The following is a 26062-nucleotide window of genomic DNA, read 5'->3' on the forward strand; positions in this document are numbered from 1 at the left end:
AATACAACGATATTGCTAAAAAAATTAATTAAATTTTTCATATTGCTTTTTTTCAGCAAAAGCGACACGTTTGACGTATGACAGCGAAATTGATTTATATTTTAAACAAATAATATGTCGTTAAAGTGGGTCACGTTTATGCCCAAGAAAAAGCATTAGTACACTCTATTTGGTTCATTTATGCTCAACATTATATCTAATATATTACAGGCCACTAGATTTGTCAATAAACTGATGGTATTTTTCTATATTTGTTAAATAAGAGACAATTGAAAACTTTAAATCGCTCTCCTATTCAAGTAAATGAGCGATATATTTACTCAATGCAATTGAATTTGATATTAATAATATGGAATGTACTAAATATCAAATTATGAAAGTTATTATATTTTCTATTAATAAAATTTATAAATTTATAAAATTTCATAAAATTTCCATTCACTTTTACCATTTTCTGACTGCAGCCTCGCACTACCTCGACCAAGTATGCACAACAACCATACATACATATACATATATTAGCAACCGATCAAATTCCAATACAGTCTCCTTTATTTATCTTATCAATAAACCTGTAGAAGAAAAATAATATTCGGTGCTTTATGTTTACATAACAAACTTGTTTCCCATATTTAAAAACCTCGTTTGGATGTATTTACACATGTTGCAATAGCGTTTCTTAAATATTATAATATCAATTAAATGTTGCGGCGATTTTACACACATGCATATGTACATTCACAAAGATTTATAAAATGTGTATATTATAAAAAATAGTATAACGGTATATGAAGAAATCTAAACTAACCTTCATGATTTAAAACCTATACACATTTTGTAATCGTTGTAATGGAACGGTATTCAAATAACTTTTAGAACTCGCATTACGTCCGGTCAATGTAGGTACAAATTTGTTTTTCAAAATGAATAAAATAGATAATAATGTGCATGTCGTTTGGATTATAACAAATATGCTATCGTGCGTTTACTTAACTAATAGCGTTTTCTTTTCTCAAAAAAAATCAACATTTATTCTGCCATGTACTCGGATTTTCAAATTGTGGATGAGATTTGACCAGCATAATTGGAAGAATTTTTTTTGTTATTTTATCATGTAAAAAATGGAAAACATTCAAAGAGGTAATGCAGCATTTGTATAATGTTGAAATATAAAGAGGCAGCATTTTACTTAACAAAATACAAAATACATATGTATGTCAGCTTTTAACCTCTCATTCCTCTGATATGGCAAATATTTATATCCGTTCTACTACTTCAATTAAAATGAATATATCGGAATATACAAATATGTACAAATACAAATACTACTTCAATTACAATGAATATATCGAGATACAAATATGTATATATAACAGAGTTGTATAGACGAAGGAAAAATATGAAGTCCGGTAGGAAAATTATACTGTAAAGACACCTGCAGTTCAGCACTTTTTGTCCAAGTTACGCAAATGTCCATGTTATGCATTTCACGCATGTTATCTCTATTCTACTATTACTAAAATGGCCAAATGCATCAAAGACATTGGCACTTCACGCGGGCTACCTAAAGTATTCTGCAACTAAAACGGCCAATGTGCAAAAAAGCACATCATCATGATGGTAAATTAATTCAATGAATGATCAAGGCACATTAATTCGTAAAGTTAAAAAAAAAAAACCTATAACACGCGAAAAAAAGTATTGGCTCATTTTCGGTTTGATTTAAATAAAAATTAAGAAAAATAGAGCAGTTTGGCATAGAATGTACCAATTTTTTAGTTGTCGCCAACATGTTGCCTTTAATTCGGGTTTAGCGTCTCTTTCGTATCCTCCGGTCGAGTTCATCCCACAGATGATGGATTGAAGTCTGGCGACTATGGGGGATGCGGGGAGCTCTGTTTTGGGGTAATTGTCGTGTTGGAACGTTTTTTATGGTTTTCCTTCAAAATATTGATATAAACTTAATAAAAACCAATTCCCCCACACTACGCCTCCACCACGATGTTTTACAGAATGAGTGAGAGCTTTCGGATCTAATGCCCTATTCGTTTTTCACCATACTCTCATTTTTACATCTGAGCGGAATATATTCAATTAGCTTTCATCCAAAAACAATACAATGCCCTAGTAACAATGTTCTATGTAGTAGCTGTAAGCTTATCCTTGTAGCCTTTCTCTTGATTTGGTTTATTAATAAAGACAATTACATCATTCAAAGCAATTCTGCAGTTAATACCTTTAGCTTTAAATTAACAAATGATGGGAAAGTGTGAAAAAGCATTAAAAAAGTCACCCACGATTCGGCAACTGTATAATAATAGCCATGCACACATTGCACTGCCTATATAGACTATTCACAAATGTCTACATTAAAATAAAAGTCGATCTAGAGTTATAGCGTTTATAACATTACTGTATATTTTTTACATATTTATTGAATTGTTTTTACAATTGTCCGAGATTCTATCAAATTGAATAATATTTTATGGACGCAATAATCCCACATGTTCAGAACATGGCAACAAAGGATTTCTGAAAGAAAATAAATTTAAATTTTAGCAATGAATACTCAAAGTAATTTGTTAACAAAATTTGTTATATAAATATTATGCATATGGTACAAAATTTGAGATTTTGACCTAAATGTGGTTGAACACGGTAGATGGATTATAATTTCATTAAAAAAATGCAAACTAAGAATATAACAAAAAATCGTTTGTAATTATATGGCCATCAGTGTATGAACGTACTATTCATACGTATAAAGACATTTCGATAAACTTACTTGTGCGAAGCTAAGTGAAATATATTCCTTGGTACATTTTTCAACATAGAATTGGCACAAAGCAATTCCACAGCGTTTGCATTTTTAAATTGTAGTAAATCTTGAACTGATGTGTCCAAATCAATGGGTTGCTGATGATATATCCGTTTGAATTGTTCCGCTAAAATTTTGTAAACGTTAGATGATTAAAAAATATAAATAAATGCTAAATCTTAATTCATTCAATATTATTGCATAATAATATATGCACTTGCGAAAAGTAGATAAAAGTCGTGTAGTAATATGGTTTCGAATTATTTGTAAATATTTTAGATTCGCGTTTTCTGAAAGGTTACCAATAAGTTTTTTATAGAATAGATAGTGGTATAACTTTTTGAAACTGTGAGAATATTTTATACATAAATTAAGGATACCATAAATCGGCAATTTGTTTAAGAAATTCTTTGAATGATACTGAAGATCTTAGCGAGTGCACATTACCAATCTTTATCCGAATTTTTTAACTAACTAAAAATTAAATTTTTTTGATTTTCATTAACTTTTTTTGTGAAAATTCATTTTTTTTAATTTTCAGCTTTTTTTTCAAATAATATTCCAATTTTTTTTATATTTTTGGCGCGTTAGAGGTCTGAGGGAGAACTACTTTCTTCAATGGCTATTAACAATATAACGAGTCGAAATGTAACTAAAAATTTTGAGAATACATTCTTCAATAGCTTTACTAACAATTGAAGATATAAATAAAGTTTTACAACTGTGTAAGCTTTTCTGTTTAAAACATATAATCCTACAGATTTTAGAACTCGCATTACGTCCGGTCAATGTAGGTACAAATCTGTTTCTCTCTTTATTTGATAATTTATAAGATACATACATATGTATGTATATACAAATAATCAAAAAATTATATTAATATATTTTTAGAGCAAATATTTGTAAGATTTATAATTAAGTAAATGCATTACTTTTGATAAGTAATTTTTAATTGATTTAATTGTCACCGCATGTGTACATATGTACATAGAATAGATATATTGCCAACCTCTACTCGGCTAACGAATTTTTCATGCTTGGTTGAATGCCTTACAACTGAAATAGTTACATAAGAAAAAAATACATATTGTCATCGCGCACACATTATTACACATTAAATACTATACCACCTTTGAATTCGTGTGGCAATTTACCTGAAATAATTATTTTGTACTTTCAAATTGTTATAGCAGTGTAACAGATTACAAGACTACACAATTCTTTATTAATTTTTCGTTATTATTTAAAATAAAATCTATAAGTATGTTTCTTTGTACGAAAATAACTTACTTATATAACTATACTACATAGTAGACCCGGTCATGCGTTGCTGTGAATAAGGTATACGTTATTATATTCTAGTTAATTATATACACTGCTGGTCATAGGTTAGACGCACCCATTTTTTCCTTAAAGAATCCGTTATAATTACTACCAATAATATTTTAGATGAGCACAACCTTTTCCATATGAATTCAAACTGTGTTCGATAAAAATCTGCCCATAATTGCTTGGCTTGTGCAAGCATAACTGCGCATTCGAAAACTTTAGGAACTTCGATGAATCCACATGCGCTTTTAGTTAGTCATTGAATTAGACGCACTTAAATTTTTTTTGTCTTGTACAAAAAGGAGCAATTATTTTCATGAATAAAAGACGTAATATTAAGAAATCAATTGTTTTTTAGCAATATTTGAAAAAAAAAATAGAAATAGGTAATGTTTTAAGCCTATTGAAACGCCTAAAAATAGACTTCTGTCACTCAAAAGGACTATTGAATCGAAATATTGCTAAACAAATAAAGTGCCGTTCCAGAACTGTTGAAAGATTTTTAAAATATCCAGATGAATATAAAAAACGTTATACAGCGAAAACAACACGATCAGACAGTAAACACAAACTTTTCAACCGTTCCGCGTGCAATCAGAAATGAAAAACATCTTTAGCGTCTAAATATGATGAAAAATCCACTTCTGAATGCCGTACGCAAAGAAAAACGGCTTCAATTTGAGGAAGAGTAGTTATTTTGGAGTGTTCATTCTGATATCTGACGTAAGGATCGGTGATAAGTAGTTTTACTGATGAGGAACGTTTAAATTTAGAGGGCCCCGATGGCCCTCAATACTATTTTCATGATTTATGCAAAGAAGAAGTGTGTTAAGATGCCATCATGCGGGATGACATCACGTTTTATAGAACAATTCATTTTATTTTTATTGATCAGAAAATGAACGTTGAGCGCTTCAAAAGAACATTAAAGCTAATTTTTCTCTTGTTAAAAGATCTCTCCAAATCTATCCCATGGACATTACAATAATGCCCCGATTGTTATCGCTCGATTAGTTAAGTAATTTATTTCGAGTCAAAACGTTAATATCATGACTTGGTCACCATATTTTCCCGATCTTAACGTAATTGAAAACGTTTGGAGTTTGCCTTCATGGAAAGTTTATGAAGAGGGAAAGCAATACGAAGATAAATAACCATTAATTGTAGCAGTAACACTTGCTTGAAGTGAGAATTCGCTAAATTACATAGACTCTCTATATCATTCAAGGACGAAACAGATATATTAATTTATTGTAAACAAAGGAAGCCGTACACTTTACTGAAAATATTTTTACTTTTATCCTAATAAGTCTAATATTGACACTCACTAAAAATAAAAGTTGAAAATAAGATATTTTTCTTTGAAAAATTAATTATTTTAAGTGCGTCTATTCTGGTGGCCAAAAAAATACGGACTTATTTTAAACTGTTCTAAGAAAATGTTTGAAAAACACAAATTTCGTTAATTTTTTTTTAAATCTTTTGAATATTATCCCTGAAATATTATTGAATAACCATGGCTTTTGCATACCAACCATTATTTAATTGAATCCAAAATAAAAGTTCTAAGCTGAATACTAATTTAAGTACGGATGTGTCTAACCTATTGACGAGGAGTGTACACATAGTGAAATTAGTATTTGAAAACTATTGTTAAAAATATTCCGTACAATTGATATTATTATTAAAAACATGGAAATGGTTTGGCTGTGAAACTTATTTTATTTACGAATTCAAATTGTTGTTGGTTTCACATGTAAAATTTTTGACAAGCGAGCAGAGGACTGACCAATCGAATGCAGCTATACTATTAATTGCTGTTTTTTTAATGAGATTAATTTATTCTCGAAAGGAGACAAAGGTCCTAATTTCTCTCGAACTTATCTATTTAGTTTCAGAAGTGGTCGTGTTCAGTGAGAAAGGTATCTCAGTAAAGAGCGATCCATTTTCACCACACAGTCTATTATGTTTGTTGTACTATGTTTTGCAGACTACTTAGAATATATCGATATTCTTGTTAAAGTATAAGAACAGGTCACCCCTAACCCCGCATGTTGTTATTTTATGTTTCATCAAATATTAAATATTAGATTATATGACAGCTTCTTATGTGGTTAATAGGAGATCATAGAGTGTTTGTAATATAAATATAAAATGCTTACCTAAAATATATTTAAATGTTGGTCCAATGATAGCTCCAAATGTATTTATTTCTGCCATACCACCAACGAAAAGATCGATATTTTCCACACTACTGTAGATAGCTTTCAAAATATTTAAGTCCTGCAAAAAATGTGAATATTATGTATGTAATAAATCGTCGTTGCCGCTAAATATAACAAAAACAAAAATTTCAGTTACAGTTTTCCCGAATACAACGAATACTTTTTAACATAAAAATATTAACAATGCAAAAGCAGAAATGTGTGCAAACAGATACATAAATGTTTTTGTTGTCTGAGCGATCATATGTGATTTGGATTAGTTTTTCTACGCACGTCAATTGCTATAAATCGCTCCAGATCTTTCCAGCGTCCAATACTTTGACCAGTGGCAAGCTTGAGATAATCAATATAGCTTCTCAAACCGTGATCTCGACCTCGTTGAATATCATAAGCCAGAAGATCCCCATGAGTGGGTCTATTCACTCCAAAGTTATTTAAAATAAGCTATATATATTAAAAAAGAAGTAATTAATTGTAATGCCTTTGAATTATAAAATATGGTATGCACTTACACTGTCCTCATATATAGTATCTAATTTCATGGCATGTTGATTCAAAATCGAATCTAGTATTGTATCAATTTTTTCATGAGTATATCCCAAATCAGGCTTATAGGTTTGATCAACAAATGAAACAACATTTTCGTTCCGAATAACATTGCTGTAAAAAATATCGTAGATACAAATTTACATATACATACGTATGTGTGTAAAATAATCGCCGTACATACCTACTTTCCTGAGTAGGCAAACCTGATGTAATGTACTCCACACGCTTCTCCTCAGTAAAATTCTGTAGGAAATTCGGCATCATAGACATATAAAACCGCATAGCAGCGATTCCAAATTCATTCGATATTCTAACGTCATCTACAGATTCCTTGATTTCCTTAATTTCATCAGCAACATCTTCGCCCAATACCATGGGCAGCCACTCATCAAATACAATATTCCTATAGATTTTTATATTTATTGCTTTTGCCGCTCGGTAAAGAGCTTCGTCCTGCCATGAAGGATATTTAATAGCCAGTTTTTTGGCTAGCTGGTTATGATTTCTCATAAATAATGTATAAATTGATATCGTGAGCGGACTATTGTTTACGCGTGAATCTCCAGCCATGAAACATTGACTAGTTTGCTTGGAGGGATCTTTGAAAGCACAATAATTACTCCAATCGCCAGTTATCACAGCTAGTGCATCATTGTATATTTCTGAATGCTTTGAATATGCAGTGGATTTAATTCGACCACTATTCCACGTTCGCATGCGCCGTTGTGCATCATCAGTGAAACCGTAGAGTTGTGATAAGTCCAAAAGGGCCGTTGCTTGATTTAACTGTCAATATTAGTTCATTTTATTATTTAACAATCACACTAGATAAAAAAAAATTACTTGTTCAACTGCACCGAATGTGCATTTTGTGCCAACGGCAACAGCACTACGGACATAGTTCAAACAGTTAACTCTACCATATGGCGATCCGTCGCTTTTTATTTTCAAAGGAGCACAAGAAGGATGTCGATGTCTTGGTGAAAGCTCAAAGCTGTCACAATCGCAGCACTCAATATGACTACCGTCTCCTAAAATAATTAGTATTTATAATTAAATGACATGCAAGACAATTTCCCAGTCTTTACTCATTGTTGTAACCACAGGTTTACTGAGATCATGTTCAATAAATTGTGTCCATTGTATCACAGCCAGGTTTCTTTGCTTGTCCTGAAGTTCCCTTTTGTCATGTTGCATACTTAAGTTGTTCAAAGCTTTACTAACCGATAGAGGTGAAACAAGAGGCAACATCTAAATAATGGTTTTTTAATTAATGCCACATTTACGTACTTAAAAATGCGTCGAACACATACCTGATAGATCCCGTCCTGATAATGGCGGTTCAGTAATCTTCGAAATGCATTGTGACCATTACGGCGACTTTCTATGGTTCCTAAACATTGCTGTAATAATTCACTGTCGCTTGGAAGTGCCTTATTTGATAAGAAATATTCACAGTCCTCGGAATTTATTCCATGGGGTAAACATTTACTATTGAGGATATAATGATTAACTGCCAAAAGCTTTCTAGCAACGTCATTGTCCATTTTCGCTTCTTCGTTTGGTAAAGCATCCAAGAGATAATGATGTGAAATGCCACCGTTTTTGATTGTTACCCCTGAATTCACCAGATTTTCTTCCAGCCTATATGGAACACAAATTAGCATAATGCAAATTTTAGAACTCTATAAAATGTGAAATCTGCAGCTCGGCTATCAAACAATATTCAATAAGCACTGATGAGCTTACAGAGATACGATTTCATGCCTCCAAGTCTGGCTTATAATTTATCAAAAACTTATATGAGTAATGGCTAAAATTGCGTTTTCACAACAAAAGGATAGCTTACTCACAAATATATGCAAAATAACCTTTTAGTTTTAGCTTTTACCTTTTCTGTCTATCTACATTTTCAATTGCAAAGTCCACGTCACGCTTCCAATCCGCAGAGGAAATACTATTCAAGTATTGAAAGGACCTTTCACCGATTTTGTGAGCATCTGTTATAGAATAAAAGAAGATAATTTTAATTATATTTGTTTTGTAGACCATACGTAGGCACATTAGGTGTTTAGTTTTAAACAAATAAATAAAAAAATAATTTATCCAAAAGATATTACAATATTAATTTTCTCATTATAATTCCAACAAATAATAATATTCCATTGAAAATATATTCCTATGAATTAACAAGTCATAATTACATTTGCTTTATTAGCTTCATACAAACGTAACTAGTCAAAAATTGGTGATTTTTCAAATATTTTTTTTTGCGCTCGGTATCAAATTTTAAAGGCAAATGTGGTGTATTCCAAATATTTGCGCAACAAACCATGGAGAAAAACGCAATAAAACGTAGTGATTTATGATAATTAATAAAAATGGTTTGAGTGAATTAATATATTGAATTGTTTAGCTTTTTTATCAAATAAGTGATCAGGGTGAAGAGTGGAGTTCAAATCCGAATGTCTGTCTGTCCGTCCGTCCGTCCGTCCGTCTGTGCAAGCTGTAACTTGAGTAAAAATTAAGATATCTTGATGAAACTTGGCACACTTATTTCTTGGCACCATAGGAAGGTTGCTTTCGAAAATGAGCAAAATCAGACCACTGCCACGCCCACAAAATGGCGAAAACCGAAAACACATAAAGTTCCATAACTAAGCCAAATTAAAATTTGGTATGAAGGATCGCACTATGAAGGGGCTTATTTGGATGTAATTTTTTGGGTAAGTGGGCGTGGCCTCGCCCCCTACTAAGTTTTTTATATATATCTCGCAAACCAATAGAGCTACATTAACCAACCTTTCTGCAGTCGTTTTTTTAGCCACTTCCTAACACAGTCCAAAAATGAAAGAAATCGGATCATAACCACGCCCACCTTCCATACAAAAGTTAGGTTGAAAATTACTAAAAGTGGGTTAACTCACTAACGAAAAACGTCAGAAACACTAAATTTCACATAAGAAATGGCAGATGGAAGCTGCACTCAGATTTTTTTACAAAATGGAAAATGGGCGTGGCGTCGCCCACTTATGGGTCAAAAACCATATCTCAAGAACTACTCAATCGATTTCAATGAAACTCGGTTTGTAATAGTTTCCTTACATCTCAATGATATGTTGTGAAAATAGACCAAATCGCTTCACAACCACGCCTACTTCCTATATACCAGAACTTTGAAGACAATCTGAATCGTTTACTTTACAATATATAAAGTAATTAATAGTGAAGATATCGGTGCACAACTTTACACAAATACTACGTTAATAGTGTGGCAGCCCCATTCTAAAAATCACCGAAATCGGACCATAGGTTTTTAAGGCCCCATATATCGAACACGAGGACTTCGGTGCTTCTAACCTAAAATTATGGTTTCCAACTTTCAATGGACTTTATAAAATATATATGACGAATATGTGTGTTATATAATTGTGTATTATATAATATAAATAGAGTTAAATAAATAAATTGCGAGATTATAAAATGTTCGGTTACACCCGAAGTTAGCCCTTCCTTACTTGTTTATTATTATTATTTACAAGAACTCATAGTATATTCTAAAATGTACATGACAGCTTCCGTGAGTTATACATATTTTGGTTTTATTAGGAGCTATATTCCATAATTAACAAGTAAGGAAGGGCTAAGTTCGGGTGTAACCGAACATTTTATACTCTCGCAATTTATTTATTTAACTTTATTAATATTATATAATACACAATTTGACCCACATATTCGTCATATATATTGTATAAAGTCCATTGAAAGTTGGAAACTCTAATATTAGGTTAGAAGTACCGAGGTCCTCATATTCGATATATGGGGCCTTAACAACCTATGGTCCGATTACGGTGATTTTTAGAATGGGGCTGCCACACTATAAACGTAGTATTTGTGCAAAGTTCTGCATCGATATCTTTACTAGTACTTACTTTATATATTGTAAAGTAAACGTTTCAGATCGTCTTAAAATTCTGGTATATAGGAAGTAGGCGTGGTTGTGAAGTGATTTGGCCTATTTTTACAACATATCATTGGGATGTAAAGAAACTGTTACAAACCAAGTTTCATTGAAATCGGTCGAGTAGTTCCTGAGATATGGTTTTTGACCCATAAGTGGGCGATGCCACGCCCATTTTCCATTTTGTAAAAAAATCTGAGTGCAGCTTCCATCTGCCATTTCTTATGTGAAATTTCGTTATTGAGTTAACCCACTTTTAGTAGTTTTCAACATAACCTTTGTATGGGAGGTGGGCGTGGTTACAATCCGATTTCCTCCATTTTTGGACTGTATAAGGTAGTACCTAAAAGAAACGACTCTAGAAAGTTTCCTTGATATACCTTTAGTAGTTTGCGAGATATGTACAAAAAACTTAGTAGGGGGAGGGGCCACACCCACTTCCCCAAAAAAATTACATCCAAATATGCCCCCTCCTAGTGCGATCCTTCATACCAAATTTTACTTCCATAGCTTTATTTATAGCTTAGTTATGGCACTTTAAGTTTTTTCGGTTTTCGCCATTTTGTGGGCGTGGCAGTGGTCCGATTACGCCCATTCGAACTTAACTATCTTATGGTGCCAAGGAACACGTGTTCCAAGTTTCATTAAGATATCTAAATTTTTACTCAAGTTACAGCTTGCAAGGACGGACGGACAGACAGACATCCGGATTTGAACTTTTCTCGTCACCCTGATAATTTTGATATATATAACCCTATATCTAACTCGTTTAGTTTTAGGACTTTCAACCAACCGTTATGTGGACAAAACTATAATACTTTCGTAGCAACTTTGTTGCGAGAGTATAATAATAATTGTTTTAAAAAGTTATTTTTTCGAACCTCGAATTCAAATATTTAGATTTTGGAGGCTAATTTCGAAATTCGGAGAATACAATTTGTTTACTTATGACTCAATCTCCCGGAAAAAAATAGTTTGACCCAATAACCAGAAAAAAGTCGATTATGCCGTATAGAGTTATAATCAGATCATAAATACCCCAACAATTTTTTTATGAGAGATAAAAAATTATGCCTAGTGGAACTTCTCTAACTCGAATCACCATAATCCACAAAAAACTTCAAGTTATAGAATTTTTATTAAAATATCCTCCATATTGGTTCGCCATTTTGAATTTTTGAAAAGTAACGTCAAATTCGTAATCAGCGAACCCTAAGGTAGACAAGAATTAAAAAAACGATGTCCGACATATTCTTTTTTTTGGGGTTATGTCAAAACTCTGATCTGATGGATTTAAATTGACCTCGGATTCGGAATCAGATACCCCAAAAACATAAGGGACACATAGTAAGACTCTCAGATCATAACAAAATGTTTATTTTATGTGGCTGTGTTATCAACTTATAAGAAAGCACCGTTGGTACAAGTATTAAAATTATAAATATTAGTTTAATCAATTAATCATAATTTGACCTACATACATATATGTATAAATATTCGGCATAAAATCCACTCAAAATAACGAAAATCATTATATAAAGAATAAAGGGGCTTGGGTAATTTCTGGACCGATTTCAACTATGTTTGCAACCAAGCTTCATTTCAGCCAAGATTATACGTTTCCTTCACTTTGGTAAGATTTCTCATACATTAACCGATTATACGGCATAAAGTCCATCGCAATTTTCAAAATCCATACATCAGGTATATTGGGGTTTTAGTATTAGGTTTTGATGTAGACACCTACGATGTACCCATATCAACAATATTCCTTGAATTCATTATGACAAAACATTTTTTCATTTTTTTTTCACCTCGGGTTTACCGAAAAGAAGAAAGCGGCTTGCAAAGTACACGTATATACTAAGTAAATACTAGGAACTTACTTATATTTGGCACTAATATCCAGCAACAAATGAACAAAATTGCGAGACCCAATTCCAGGATGTGCCCGCAACTATTTCGTACAGGTAACATGTTATTTACAAAAGTATGATATCAAATAGAAAAAATATAATTGTAATTTTCTCTGTTGCAGTGCTACTTTAAAACTATTTACGTTCCTTTATAAACTCAAACTGTAACTGCGGCAACGAAATATTTTATTTTCACATCCGAATGCAAACTGAATTGATATATGTATGTATGTACATGTTATATATGTTGTTCATTGATGATAAGGTTTCGTTTCTGAGTATTGATACTACATTAATCCGAAAACACATAAACAAATAAATACATATATGTATGGACACAACTAACCCCTAACCCATGGATGAGTCGAATCCATTTGTTTACATCGGTAAATCTTACATTCATATACATATATATGCATACATAGGCTTATCTACATTTACTATATATTACCATTATATATTATTTTATTTTAACAATGTTTTTTTTGTATATATACATATTTAAATTTTGAAAGGGGCTTTTTCTGTTCGCAAGACTCGAGACGATGTTTCTATATTTCTACTTAAACAAGTAAGGAAGAGCTAAGTTCGGGTGTAACCATTTTATACTCTCGCAATTTTTTAATGTAATTTTAATGTAACCCAATTGTTTCCACATATTCGGCATAAAGCCAGCTAGAATAGCAAAAGTCGATATTTTCAATAAAAAAATATTAAAAAGACTGGAAGTCCTCATGTTTTATATCTGGGGCCTTAAAAAGTTATAGTCCGATTTCGACGATTGTTCCGGTGCCACGCCCACTTAAAATTTTGTACACAAGTTTGAGAGCATGATTCCTGTATTTTTGGATTCCTGTTGTTTTCCCTTACAGAATTAAAACATTTTTAGTAGTTTTCAACGTAACCTTTGTATGGGGTTAGGCGTGGTTTGATTTCGCGCATCTACGAAAGCAAAGTTCTTATGGTGCCAAGAAACACATGTACCAGGTTTCATCAAGATATCTTAATTTTTACTCTTGCACGGACGGGCGGAAATCTGAATTTCAAATCTACTCGTCACCCAAGTCAGTTTGGTATACACAACACCATATCTAACTCGTTTAGTTTTAGGGCTTACGAACAACCGTTAGGTGAACAAAACTATTATACTCTGTGCAATATGTTGCGAGAGTATAAAAATCGGGAACCTTTTTTGTACTTTTCAAACAGCTTTCAAATAATAATTTAGAACAAATATAAAAGTTTTTGGGTGTGGTCGATATCAGCCCTACGTGACCCACCACTACAAGCTTAGTATTGTCATGTATTATAGACATTAGTTTTAATAAAGATTTTCAAAATGGCACGTGCACTATAAACTTATACATATACTAAATACAGTGGAAATTCCCTCGAACTCAAATCTCAATAATCCACAAAAAAACTTCGAGTTAGAGAGATTTCGAGTTATAGAAATTTTTAATAAAACATAAATTATTCAAAAAGCTGTAAAATATAGATTTATACACAGTTTTAATTATTTACCTCGCATAACATTTAATTTAAATACGTTCAAACATTATGTAATGTTGACGTCTGTATCCCATGACTATGTTACATGATTTATGAAATCTTGAAATTTTAAACTTTTTATTATGCCCTGGTCGAAAAGTTCGATTTATATGAAATTTTACTTCTATTGCCAATTCAAAAGTTTGAGTTATGGAGAACTTCGAGTTTCGAAGAAGTTTAAGTCATGAAAGGATCTTTGTATGAAATTTGATTTTTAAACGCTATTGCCAATACAAAAGTTCGAGTTAAGTAGATCTTCGAATTATAGAAGTTCGAGTTATGGAAGTTCCACTGTATATGCAGTTACATTAGAATTATGTAAATTTATTGTGGTATCCAAAAATAATAAACATGAATTTATGACATGACATGTGTGCCTTATGTTTTTGGGGTCACTGAATTTGAATCCGAAGTGCATTTAACCCCATCAGATCAGAGTTTTGACATAAACCCAAAAAACCAATATGTTCCGACATAAAAACTTCTGTAAAACTTCATCTGATTCGGTTGAAACTCGCTATTCGTTGGTTTTAATGGTCACGGATTACAAATCCGGTGTCATTTTTCAAAATCCAAAATGGCGGATCCAATATGGCGGACGCATTTTTGAAAATTTCATCGAATTCGCTTGAAACTCGTTACACGGGGTTTTCGGAGTCGCTGATATAATCATAACATCGCTTTAATTTTTGCCAACAGTCTTGAATGATTTTAAAGACATTAGATCTTCTGACAACAACTCTGATATCTCGCAGTTAATTAGGCAAATTTCGCTTGCGTTTGTGCTACCAAATTTTGCTTCTGACAACAACTCTGATATCTCGAAGTTAATTAGGCAAATTTCGTCCGTGTTTGTGCTACCAAATTTTGCTTTCCCCATGTAGACTATTCACAATGTTAAAAACGACTCCATGGACAATTTATTGACAATATTTTTTTTATTGTTTTTAACTTGAAATAAATTTTAATTTATTAAAGAAAACGAAAGGCATGAACGCAACTCGAATTTAAGGGTAAAAGAAAATGTTAATGCGCATATTTAAGTATTTCTCCACCAAAGAAAATACCCTACAAGACGGAGCTAACTCATACACCACTACACATTGCTAACATTTTGTAGTTAAGTGGCAATCTCGGTAGTTAGAGTAGCAAAATTCATTAACCCTAATTTTTGTGTGTGTAAGAGAGGTTGGAGGATGGGATCATGTGTAGAAGTTCACGCAAGTGAGGAAAGTTTTTGATTGTCACTCACTTGGGAGTGGCCAGAAACGATTCTTTTCCACATGGTTCAAGCAGCTCACGACTTCCGGTTTTAGACCAAGTATCCTCTGGGTAGCCAACAGACATCCGTTTGAAGGCGAGCTAAAGTGAGAAGGCGAAGCCCGCTTATGCGGTTGTGCGTAGGGTTTGGGACCCACCACATAAAAACACCCCCCAATGAAAAATCTACGAAAGCCTCGGATGAGACACCCCCCTTTTGATGACGACCCCTGCAAACGTTTTAAGGATAATGATATAAGGGCATGCACCTGGAATGTCCGGACCCTTAATTGGGAAGGTGCCTCTGCCCAGCTGGTTGATGTCCTCATACGACTTAAGGCTGACATCACCGCCATCCAAGAAGTGCGATGGACGGGACAAGGACGGAAGAAGGTGGGTCCTTGTGACATCTACTACAGCGGCCATATAAAGGAGCGCAAATTTGGTGTTGGATTTGTGGTGGGAGAGAGACTCCGTCGCAGAGTCCTGGCATTCACCCCGGTGGATGAACGTCTAGCCACAATCCGCATCAAAGCGAGGTTCTTCAACATATCGCTGATTTGCGCCCACGCCCCAACGGAAGAGAAGGACGATGTGACCAAAGATGCTTTCTATGAGCGCCTAGAACGCACCTATGAGCGCTGCCCCCGCCACGATGTAAAAGTCGTGCTTGGTGATTTTAACGCCAGGGTGGGTAAAGAAGGTGTCTTTGGCACAACAGTCGGAAAATTCAGCCTCCATGACGAAACATCGCCAAACGGCCTGAGGCTGATCGACTTCGCTGGGGCCCGAAATATGGTCGTCTGTAGTACCAGATTCCAGCATAAGAAAATACATCAAGCTACTTGGCTGTCTCCTGATCGAAACACGCGGAACCAAATCGATCACGTTGTGATAGACGGAAGACATGTCTCCTGTGTTTTAGACGTGCGTACGCTCCGAGGACCAAATATAGACTCGGACCATTATCTGGTCGCAGCGAAGATACGCACCCGCCTCTGTGCAGCAAAGAATGCCCGTCAACAAACACAAGGAAGGTTCGACGTCGAAAAGCTGCAATCGCAACAGACAGCCACGAAATACTCTACTCGACTTGCACTCCTGCTCTCTGAGAGCACTCATCAGCATCTCGGTATAAGGGAACTGTGGAACGGCATCTCAAACTCACTGCGTACCGCTGCAGCCGAAACAATTGGTTTTCGGCAACGACAAAAAACAAGCTGGTACGATGAGGAGTGCCGTCTCGCAGCGGAGAGAAAACAGACTGCCTACCTCGCAACATTGCAAACGACCACAACACGTGCGGGATGGGATAGATACCGAGAGCTGAAGAGGGAAGCGAGACGCATTTGCAGACAAAAAAAGAAAGAGGCCGAAATGCGTGAGTACGAAGAGCTTGAGAAGCTGGCAGACAGAGGGAATGCTCGAAAATTTTATGAAAAAATGAAGCGACTTAACGAAGGTTTCAAGACCGGAGCATCCTCATGTAGAGACCAAGGTGGTAATCTGGTAACCGATGTCCAGGGCATGCTGGGATTATGGAGGGAACACTTCTCCGACCTGCTGAATGGCAGTGAGAGTACAACACCAGGAGATGGCGAACCCGATCCCCCAATCGATGACGATGGAACAGATGTTCCATTACCCGACCATGAAGAAATTCGAATAGCAATTACCCGCTTGAAGAACAACAAAGCAGCGGGGGCCGATAGATTACCGGCAGAACTATTCAAATACGGCGGCGAAGAACTGATAAGGTGCATGCATCAGCTTCTTTGCAGAATATGGTCGGAAGAAAGCATGCCTGACGATTGGAATCTCAGTGTGCTCTGCCCAATCCATAAAAAGGGAGATCCCACAATCTGCGCCAATTACCGTGGGATCAGCCTCCTAAATATCGCATACAAGGTTCTATCGAGCGTATTGTGTGAAAGACTAAAGCCCACCGTCAACAAACTGATTGGACCTTATCAGTGTGGCTTTAGACCTGGAAAATCGACAACTGACCAGATATTCACCATGCGCCAAATCTTGGAAAAGACCCGAGAAAAGAGGATCGACACACACCACCTTTTTGTCGATTTTAAAGCTGCTTTCGACAGCACGAAAAGGAGCTGCCTTTACGCCGCGATGTCTGAATTTGGTATCCCCGCAAAACTAATACGGCTGTGTAAATTGACGTTGAGCAACACCAAAAGCTCCGTCATGATTGGGAAGGACCTCTCCGAGCCGTTCGATACCAAACGAGGTTTCAGACAAGGTGACTCACTATCGTGCGACTTCTTTAACCTGATGCTGGAAAAAATTATAAGAGCTGCAGAGCTAAACCGAGAAGGTACAATCTTCTACAAGAGTGTACAGCTCCTGGCGTACGCCGATGATATTGATATCATCGGAAGCAACAACCGCGCCGTTTGTTCTGCTTTTTCCCGCATGGATAAGGAGGCGAAGCGAATGGGTCTGGAGGTGAATGAGGACAAGACGAAATATCTCCTGTCATCAAACAAACAGTCGGCGCATTCGCGTCTTGGCTCCCACGTCACTGTTGACAGTCATAACTTCGAGGTCGTAGATAATTTCGTATACCTGGGAACCAGCATCAACAACACGAACAATGTCAGCCTCGAAATCCAGCGCAGAATAACTCTTGCCAACAGGTGCTACTTTGGACTGAGTAGGCAATTGAACAGTAAAGTCCTCTCTCGACGAACCAAAATCAAGCTCTACAAGTCGCTTATCATTCCCGTCCTGCTTTACGGTGCAGAAGCTTGGACGATGTCAACATCAGATGAGACGACACTAGGAGTTTTCGAGAGGAAAATTTTGCGCAAGATTTATGGTCCTCAGAACATTGGCAACGGCGAATACCGCAGACGATGGAACGATGAGCTGTACGAGTTATACGACGACATTGACATAGTTCAGCGAATAAAAAGACAGCGGCTACGCTGGCTAGGTCATGTTGTCCGAATGGACGAAAACACTCCAGCCCTGAAAGTGTTCGATGCAGTACCCGCCGGAGGAAGCCGAGGAAGGGGAAGGCCTCCACTCCGTTGGAGGGACCAGGTGGAGAGCGACCTGGTTACACTTGAGATCTCCAACTGGCGCCGAACTGCGAAGGAGAGAGACAGGTGGCGCACTATCGTCGATTCGGCTATAACCGGCTAAACGGTTGCAACGCCAATCACATACATACAAGAGAGAGATACAATGAACCGTTCAAAAATCGCCGCCATGGCCGCTGTTCATTTCAAAATAAAATTTTAAGTGAATGGATGTAAGTGCGTTTTAAATTTTTATTTTATTTTGTTAAGTGCTTTTGGATATTTTTCGAATTTATATATGCATTTATTTGTGTTATTTTTGTTATTTGGTTTTATAATTAAAATAATTTCATTCTAGTTATACGTGCGTGCACAGCAAAGGAAGAGCAAGGAGGTGACGGTGGAATTGGTGGAGGTATGTTTCATATATTTTTAATGCATAATACAAATTAGTAATTTTAAATAATTTCAGGTTTTTGGACTTAGCATTGGTGCAATATATAACAACAACGCAGAAAACAATGGAAAATAACATGGTAAATATACCATCCATGCGTACCATGCGTATATGTGCATGTAGTGTTAGTGCGTATTAAGATGTACATACATACATACATATGTATATATGTATGTACAAGAATGCATCTGTTGCATTGTGTCCAAAATAATGGATTGTTATTATTTTGTAAATAACCTTGCCAGGTATTTGATTAGTGAAACTTAAGATGTATGTACGTATGTATAAGTACGCATCGGTATTATTTACTTTGCACAAATGGAGGATTACAATAGTTACAACTTTTCTTAGGTTTGAACTACGAATACAAATATATTAATATTTTCTAATCGTTAATAACAATTTCTATTTCTAAATATTTTTCAGGCATGATGAACAAGACAACAACAAATCCCATCGAACATTTAGATTAGCAGTTGCACAACCTCTTTCCGACGAGCTGAACCTTTTTATGATGTACATATGGGATAGGATTGTGTGGAATTGACATCAAACAATATTGGTTCATTAGTTTCGTTGGATCCTTACAGGATAGTTATAAGGAAATCGTTCGCGTTTAGTATTAATTTATTCATTTGCTAATTCATAATTTAGATGTAAAATATTATTAAATTATACAAATGAATGTTCGAATACTAATAACATTCGTAATAGTAATGGAATTTTATTTGAATTGTATAACAACAACTACAAAAAAATATTTAATAATTAATACTAAATTTATTTGTAAAATATGTAAATTTTGTCAATATATAAATATAAATGTATAAAAAATCAATGTATAAATAGCTGCAAAAACGTTTGTAAAAATGATAGTTCACTTTGTACTGAAATGCTAATATTTAAAAATTAATCTATAATGATTATTAAAAATTTAAAATATTATACATTACTAATTTATAAATGTTAATACATTATACAATTATAATAAATAAATAAAAATAAAACAATTTCAATTTTTCATTTTTAAACGGAAAAGTAGGTGACCTATAGAATGAAGACCAATGAACCAAATTTAAGTAACTGAACGGTGACCCAACAAATGACCAATGTATGTTTGTTATTGGCGTTAAACCGTTTAGCCGGTTATAGCCGAATCGATGAGAGCGCGCCACTCTTCTCTTTCCTTCGCAGTTCGGCGTCAGTTGGAGATTCCAAGTGTAACCAGGTCACTCTCCACCTGGTCCCTCCAACGGAGTGGAGGCCTTCCTCTTCCTCGACTTCCTCCGGCGGATACTGCATCGAACACTTTCAGGGCTGGAGTGTTTTCGTCCATTCGGACATCATGACCTAGCCAGCGTAGTCGCTGTCTTTTTATTCGCTAAACTATGTCAATGTCGTCGTATAACTCGTACAGCTCATCGTTCCATCGTCTGCGGTATTCGCCGTTGCCAATGTTCTGAGTACCATAAATCTTGCGCAAAATTTTCCTCTCGAAAACTCCTAGTGTCGTCTCATCTGATGTTGACATCGTCCAAGCTTCTGCACCACAAAGCAGGACGGGAATGATAAGCGACTTGTAGAGTTTGATTTTGGTTCGTCGAGAGAGGACTTTACTGTTCAATTGCCTACTCAGTCCAAAGTAGCACCTGTTGGCAAGAGTGATTCTGCGCTGGATTTCGAGCCTGACATTGTTGGTGTTGTTGATACTGGTTCCCAGGTATACGAAATTATCTACGACTTCGAAGTTATGACTGTCAACAGTGACGTGGGAGCCAAGACGCGAATGCGCCGACTGTTTGCTTGATGACAGGAGATATTTCGTCTTATCCTCATTCACCTCCAGACCCATTCGATTCGCCTCCTTATCCATGCGGGAAAAAACAGAACAAACGGCGCGGTTGTTGCGATGATATCAACATCATCGACGTACGCCAGGAGCTGTACACTCTTGTAGAAGATTGTACCTTCTCTATTTAGCTCTGCAGTTCGTATTATTTTTTCCAACATCAAGTTAAAGAAGTGGCACGATAGTGAGTCACCTTTTCTGAAACCTCGTTTGGTATCGAACGGCTCGGAGAAGTCCTTCCCAATCATGACGGAGCTTTTGTGTTGCTCAACGTCAACTTACACAGCCGTATTAGTTTTGCGGGGATACCAAGTTCAGACATCGCGGCATAAAGGCAAGTCCTTTTCGTGCTGTCGAAAGCAGCTTTAAAATCGACAAAAAGGTGGTGTGTGTCGATCCAATTTTCACGGGTCTTCTCCAAGATTTGGCGCATGGTGAATATCTGGTCCATGGTGGATTTTCAGGTCTAAAGCCACATTGATAAGGTCCAATCAGTTTGTTGACGGTGGGCTTAAGTCTTTCACACAGTACGCTCGATAGAACCTTATAGGCGATATTTAGGAGGCTTATCCCACGGTAATTGGCACAGTTTGTGGGATCTCCCTTTTTATGGATTGGGCAGAGCACACTGAGATTCCAATCATCAGGCATGCTTTCTTCCGACCATATTTTGCAAAGAAGCTGATGCATGCACCTTATCAGTTCTTCGCCGCCGTATTTGAATAGCTCAGCCTGTAATCTATCGACCCCTTTGCTTTGTTGTTCTTCAGGCGGGTAATTGCTATTCGAATTTCTTCATGGTCGGGTAATGGAATATCTATTCCATCGTCATCGATTGGGGAATCGGGTTCGCCATCTCCTGGTATTGTACTTTCACTGCCATTCAGCAGGTCGGAGAAGTGTTCCCTCCATAATCCAAGTATGCCCTGGACAACGATTACCAGATTACCATCTTGGTCTCTACATGAGGATGCTCCGGTCTTGAAACCTTCGCTAAGTCGCTTCATTTTTTCGTAAAATTTTCGAGCATTACCTCTGTCTGCCAGCTTCTCAAGCTCTTCGTACTCACGCATTTCGGCCTCCTTCTTTTTTTGTCTGCAGATGCGTCTCGCTTCCCTCTTCAGCTCTCGGTATCTATCCCATCCCGCACGTGTTGTGGTTGTTTGCAACGTTGCGAGGTAGGCAATCTGTTTTCTCTCCGCTGCGAGACGGCATTCCTCATCGTAACAGCTTGTTTTTTGTCGTTGCCGAAATCCAATTGTTTCGGCTGCAGCGATACGCAGTGAGTTTTGAGATGCCGTTCCACAGTTCCCTTATACCAAGATGCTGATGAGTGCTCTCAGAGAGCAGGAGTGCAAGGCGAGTAGAGTATTTCGTGGCTGTCTGTTGCGATTGCAGCTTTTCGACGTCGAACCTTCCTTGTGTTTGTTGACCGACGTTCTTTGCTGCACAGAGGCGGGTGCGTATCTTCGCTGCAACGAGATAATGGTCCGAGTCTATATTTGGTCCTCGGAGCGTACACTGGAGACATGTCTTCCGTCTATCACAACGTGATCGATTTGGTTACGCGTGTTTCGATCAGGAGACAGCCAAGTAGCTTGGTGTATTTTCTTATGCTGGAATCTGGTACTACAGACGACGATATTTCGGGCCCCATCGAAGTCGATCAGCCTCAGGCCGTTTGGCGATGTTTCGTCATGGAGGCTGAATTTTCCGACTGTTGTGCCAAAGACATCTTCTGTACCCACCCTGGCGTTAAAATCGCCAAGCACGACTTTGACATCGTGGCGGGGGCAGCGCTCATAGGTACGTTCTAGGCGCTCATAGAAAGCATCTTTGGTCACATCGTCCTTCTCTTCCGTTGGGGCGTGGGCGCAAATAAGCGATATGTTGATAACTCGTGTGTAAATACACGTAAAATTGTATTCTCGTTTTTAACATTGCATGTCATTGGAACGCGTGTACTCCTTTTAACCTCCTAATGGAGATCTCTATGATTACTGCTATAGGAGATCTCTATGATTACTCCTAAAGGAGATCTCTATGATTACTGATATAGGAGATCTCTATGATTACTACTATAAGATATCTCTATGATTAATCCTAAAGGAGATCTCTATGATTACTACTATAGGAAATCTCTATGATAAATCCTATATTATTTTCAACCTGCAATTACTTTAACAAAAACAAATTTTTTTAATTTTGTTTTTTATTAAAGTTTTTTAATTAAATGAATGTACATGAAATCTATTATTTTTTTTTATATTATAAGTGTTCCTGTAGAACTGAGCCTTACATTTGAGAAACGCCTTTTTGATCTTTGCCTCAAAATCAGGGTATGAGTAATCATATTTTAAGGTCTCTAAAAATTAAACTTGTTAAAAAAATAGATGACATGAATTGAAATTATGTATTACCGTAAAAAAATTTATTGAAAAGTGCATAATTCTTCAATGCAACTTTTTTTTGGGTCCATCCCAATTCACTTTTAAGAGCATGGACTCCGCAATCACTTCATCCAAAATTTTTGATAGTGGTATCTTTGAAAATTAAATACAATGATGCAAAATGGGAACAAAATGAAAGTGATCGCCTTCAGCAATTGCAAAAAGCTTGCAGTAAATTATTTCGAGAGGTATATTGTGCTCTAAATCAGCTAAAACAGATGCTTTCGATATCCCTAACGCACTATCCCTGAGTCTACTGGATAAGTAAATGAACTTGTTGCATCGTTAAAATATTTACCTCTAACAACCAGCTGTTCACCCACTTTTTGAAACCCAATTATTTTAAAAACATTTAATTCCTGCGTCATGCAATAGCAATCTGGGACCTTTTTCAAAATTTGTAAAAAAACTTTCAAATTTATATCCAGAGAAGCTAGAAGCACATCCAAAGTCCTTTACACACTGCGATATATGGAGCAAGTTATGAACATTATAACTGACTCGATCTTTGCCGTATAAATTGGCAAAATCTTCAACATAAGCCTCTAAAAGCTTCTGGACACAGGCTAAATTACTTTCGCACATTCTTGGACAGGATATGAATTTATATGCTGTCATTAAAATCAAAAAATGCTCATAAAGATCAGCTTCAATAACATCTTTAGAGCCTGTATCACTTTCAATTTCATTAACACTTTCCACATCATTTTCATTTTGTGTATTATTATTTTGTTTTTTTTTTTATATAAATTAATTAATTTTTTTATTCACTAGGCGTTTTAAATGCCTTTTAGTGTACATTTAATTATCAATTTAAAATATTTAATACTCAATAGATATAAAACACTTACGTCTGCACGCTTTAAAAAACACAGTTGAAATGAACAATTGCTTGAAGACAAAAATTAACAGTTATTATTTCCCGTTAAATTGTAATTTTTTACTCAAAAGTACGATTTTTAAGCTATTAATTAAAAAATCTCCTTTATTGCTCCTAAAGGAGGACAAAAGGAGATCGATACTAAAATGAATTAAAAAAAAATCACAATAGAAGTATAGAATCTACTTTTTTGCTCCTAAAAGATGACAAAAGGAGGTCAACACTAAAATAAAATAAAAAAAACACCATATAAGAACGAAATTAAAAAATCTCCCTTACTGCTCCTAAAAGAGGTCAATAGGAGGACTCCTTCATTCTTCCTTTCAGGCGATCTCGCTTTTAAATCTGGGGGGCGGGTACTGCAAACAACAACACATTCAAAGAAATTTTAATAACACCACTACAGACACACATATCCAACAAATGGCGAAATGTGCATAAACATTTACCTCAACTCTTCTTTCGTACAGCACCCTGAATGATAGAAAGAAACAACCAAAGTTCACGTGTTTAAACAAGTTTTGTTTTGAGCTATATCAATGATAGAAAGAAACAACCAAAGTTCACGTGTTTAAACAAGTTTTGTTTTGAGCTATATCATGGCTGCTTGTGAAGTATTATTTTGCGTATTTTATTTAAATCAGTGATCTGCAGCATAATTAAAGTTTAACCTACTGAAGCACGAATTTTAAAAACGTAAAATAAAAGTTTTCTAAAGCGAAAATATGGAATTGAAGAGGGTAATACAGTAATTCTTCATTGCATTGTCAATTCGAAGCACGCAATAGAAGCTACGCCAACAATGGTCAACATCAATTTAGTAAATAATTGTTGAATATAATAATATTATCTTGCCTTAAATTCTAAAATTTTCCATACAGATATTTCAAACCTCATACGGCGCGTTAAAGGTACGCAACCTAATTGGTGTCACTTATGGTAGCAGCGTAGAACTTTCGAATCGATGGAATATGTGCTGCAAGCAAATCAAGAACTATGGATGCAAACGCTACTACATCGAACACAAATCATGGAAATACTACAGCAAGAGCATGGATGTTAAGACTTGAACGGTGCCGTGCTAGATTTAGAATTCCTGAAACATAAGGTAATTATTACCAACTTTTATTACAAACTTTATAAAAATTCAAATTTTACTTTATATTTTATAGAAACCCTCCTCCCAGATGAATCCAGTACTAGTGAAATTAATGAAAGAACAGATCTTATAAAAACTCCTAAAGAAATCTAAATAGTCCTCACATAATGTGCGCAGCTTACACTTTTAGCAAAAATTGTTCAACTATTCAATTCTTTATACATATGTATATAGTGTAGTACGATAATATATGTATAAAGTAAATATAATAATAAACACCGAAATGGCATGATATTTTCAATAAATATGTAATATAATTAATGATTTTGTTATTAAATTCTCATTTTGGATTTTTGTAGAACTAACCGAAAATAGCGGGTATAGTTTCTGGGCTTTTGTGGGTCGCAGTACTGAAAGTGCATGTGGAGTTTTGTTTCGCAGTTTTGGGTCTTTCATCCGTAATAGTACCAAGAACAGTACTGAAAGTGCACATGTAGTTTTGGTTCGCAGTTTTGGGTCTTTCATCCGTGATTGTACCAAGATCATTCACAGAATTGTGCAAGATGTATATATAAATTGTTAAATGATGAATGAAATGTGCAAGAAAGGGATGAACGATCACACGTACACAATAGTTTCGGGTACTTTTGTCAATTCGCCCTTAACAATCGCAT

The 26062-nt window shown here is 35.4% G+C and overlaps 1 protein-coding gene and 2 long non-coding RNA genes across 8 annotated transcripts in view; 2 read left to right on the forward strand and 1 right to left on the reverse strand.

The window, feature by feature from the left end:
• The window catches only part of LOC105215749 (uncharacterized), a 28262-nt gene extending 8277 nt beyond the window's left edge, over positions 1-19985 (forward strand). The window contains exons 2-5 of one of the 6 annotated variants that reach the window (XR_008470099.1): positions 12715-13021; positions 19012-19068; positions 19126-19461; positions 19537-19985. This is a non-coding gene — a long non-coding RNA (uncharacterized LOC105215749). Of the gene's footprint in view, positions 1-12714; positions 13026-19011; positions 19069-19125; positions 19462-19536 lie in introns of all 6 variants that reach the window. The other 5 variants (XR_008470098.1, XR_008470095.1, XR_008470097.1 and 2 more) reach the window with 5 other exon arrangements.
• Positions 2388-12911, reverse strand: Pxt_4 (chorion peroxidase). Its single transcript, XM_011189849.3, has 11 exons — positions 12769-12911; positions 8813-8921; positions 8235-8565; positions 8010-8172; positions 7765-7952; positions 7103-7707; positions 6885-7032; positions 6646-6816; positions 6310-6430; positions 2786-2945; positions 2388-2532 (listed from the first exon to the last, which is right to left on the reverse strand). Exons 1-11 carry the CDS (start codon positions 12857-12859, stop codon positions 2484-2486), a joined length of 2136 nt encoding a protein of 711 aa, XP_011188151.2. The 5' UTR covers positions 12860-12911; the 3' UTR covers positions 2388-2483.
• Positions 19986-24971: 4986 nt separating the features above from the next.
• LOC128921831 (uncharacterized) lies at positions 24972-25697 on the forward strand. Its single transcript, XR_008471139.1, has 3 exons — positions 24972-25109; positions 25171-25397; positions 25462-25697. It is a non-coding gene; the product is annotated as an uncharacterized LOC128921831 (long non-coding RNA).
• The last annotated feature ends 365 nt before the right edge of the window (positions 25698-26062 follow it).

This window comes from Zeugodacus cucurbitae, chromosome 2 (assembly GCF_028554725.1).
Source record: "Zeugodacus cucurbitae isolate PBARC_wt_2022May chromosome 2, idZeuCucr1.2, whole genome shotgun sequence".
In the NCBI taxonomy this organism is placed as follows: Eukaryota; Metazoa; Arthropoda; class Insecta; order Diptera; family Tephritidae; genus Zeugodacus; species Zeugodacus cucurbitae.

Bases quoted from the DNA above. Each gene is read 5' to 3' on its own strand.
- Pxt_4 (XM_011189849.3), bottom strand. From the start codon at position 12,859: ATGTTACCTGTACGAAATAGTTGCGGGCACATCCTGGAATTGGGTCTC. The intron at 8,173-8,234 runs GTATGTGTTCGA...ACCATTATTTAG, and splicing joins ATCAGGACGGGATCTATCAG to ATGTTGCCTCTTGTTTCACC. The intron at 6,431-6,645 runs GTGCGTAGAAAA...CATTTTTTGCAG, and splicing joins AGCGATTTATAGCAATTGAC to GACTTAAATATTTTGAAAGC.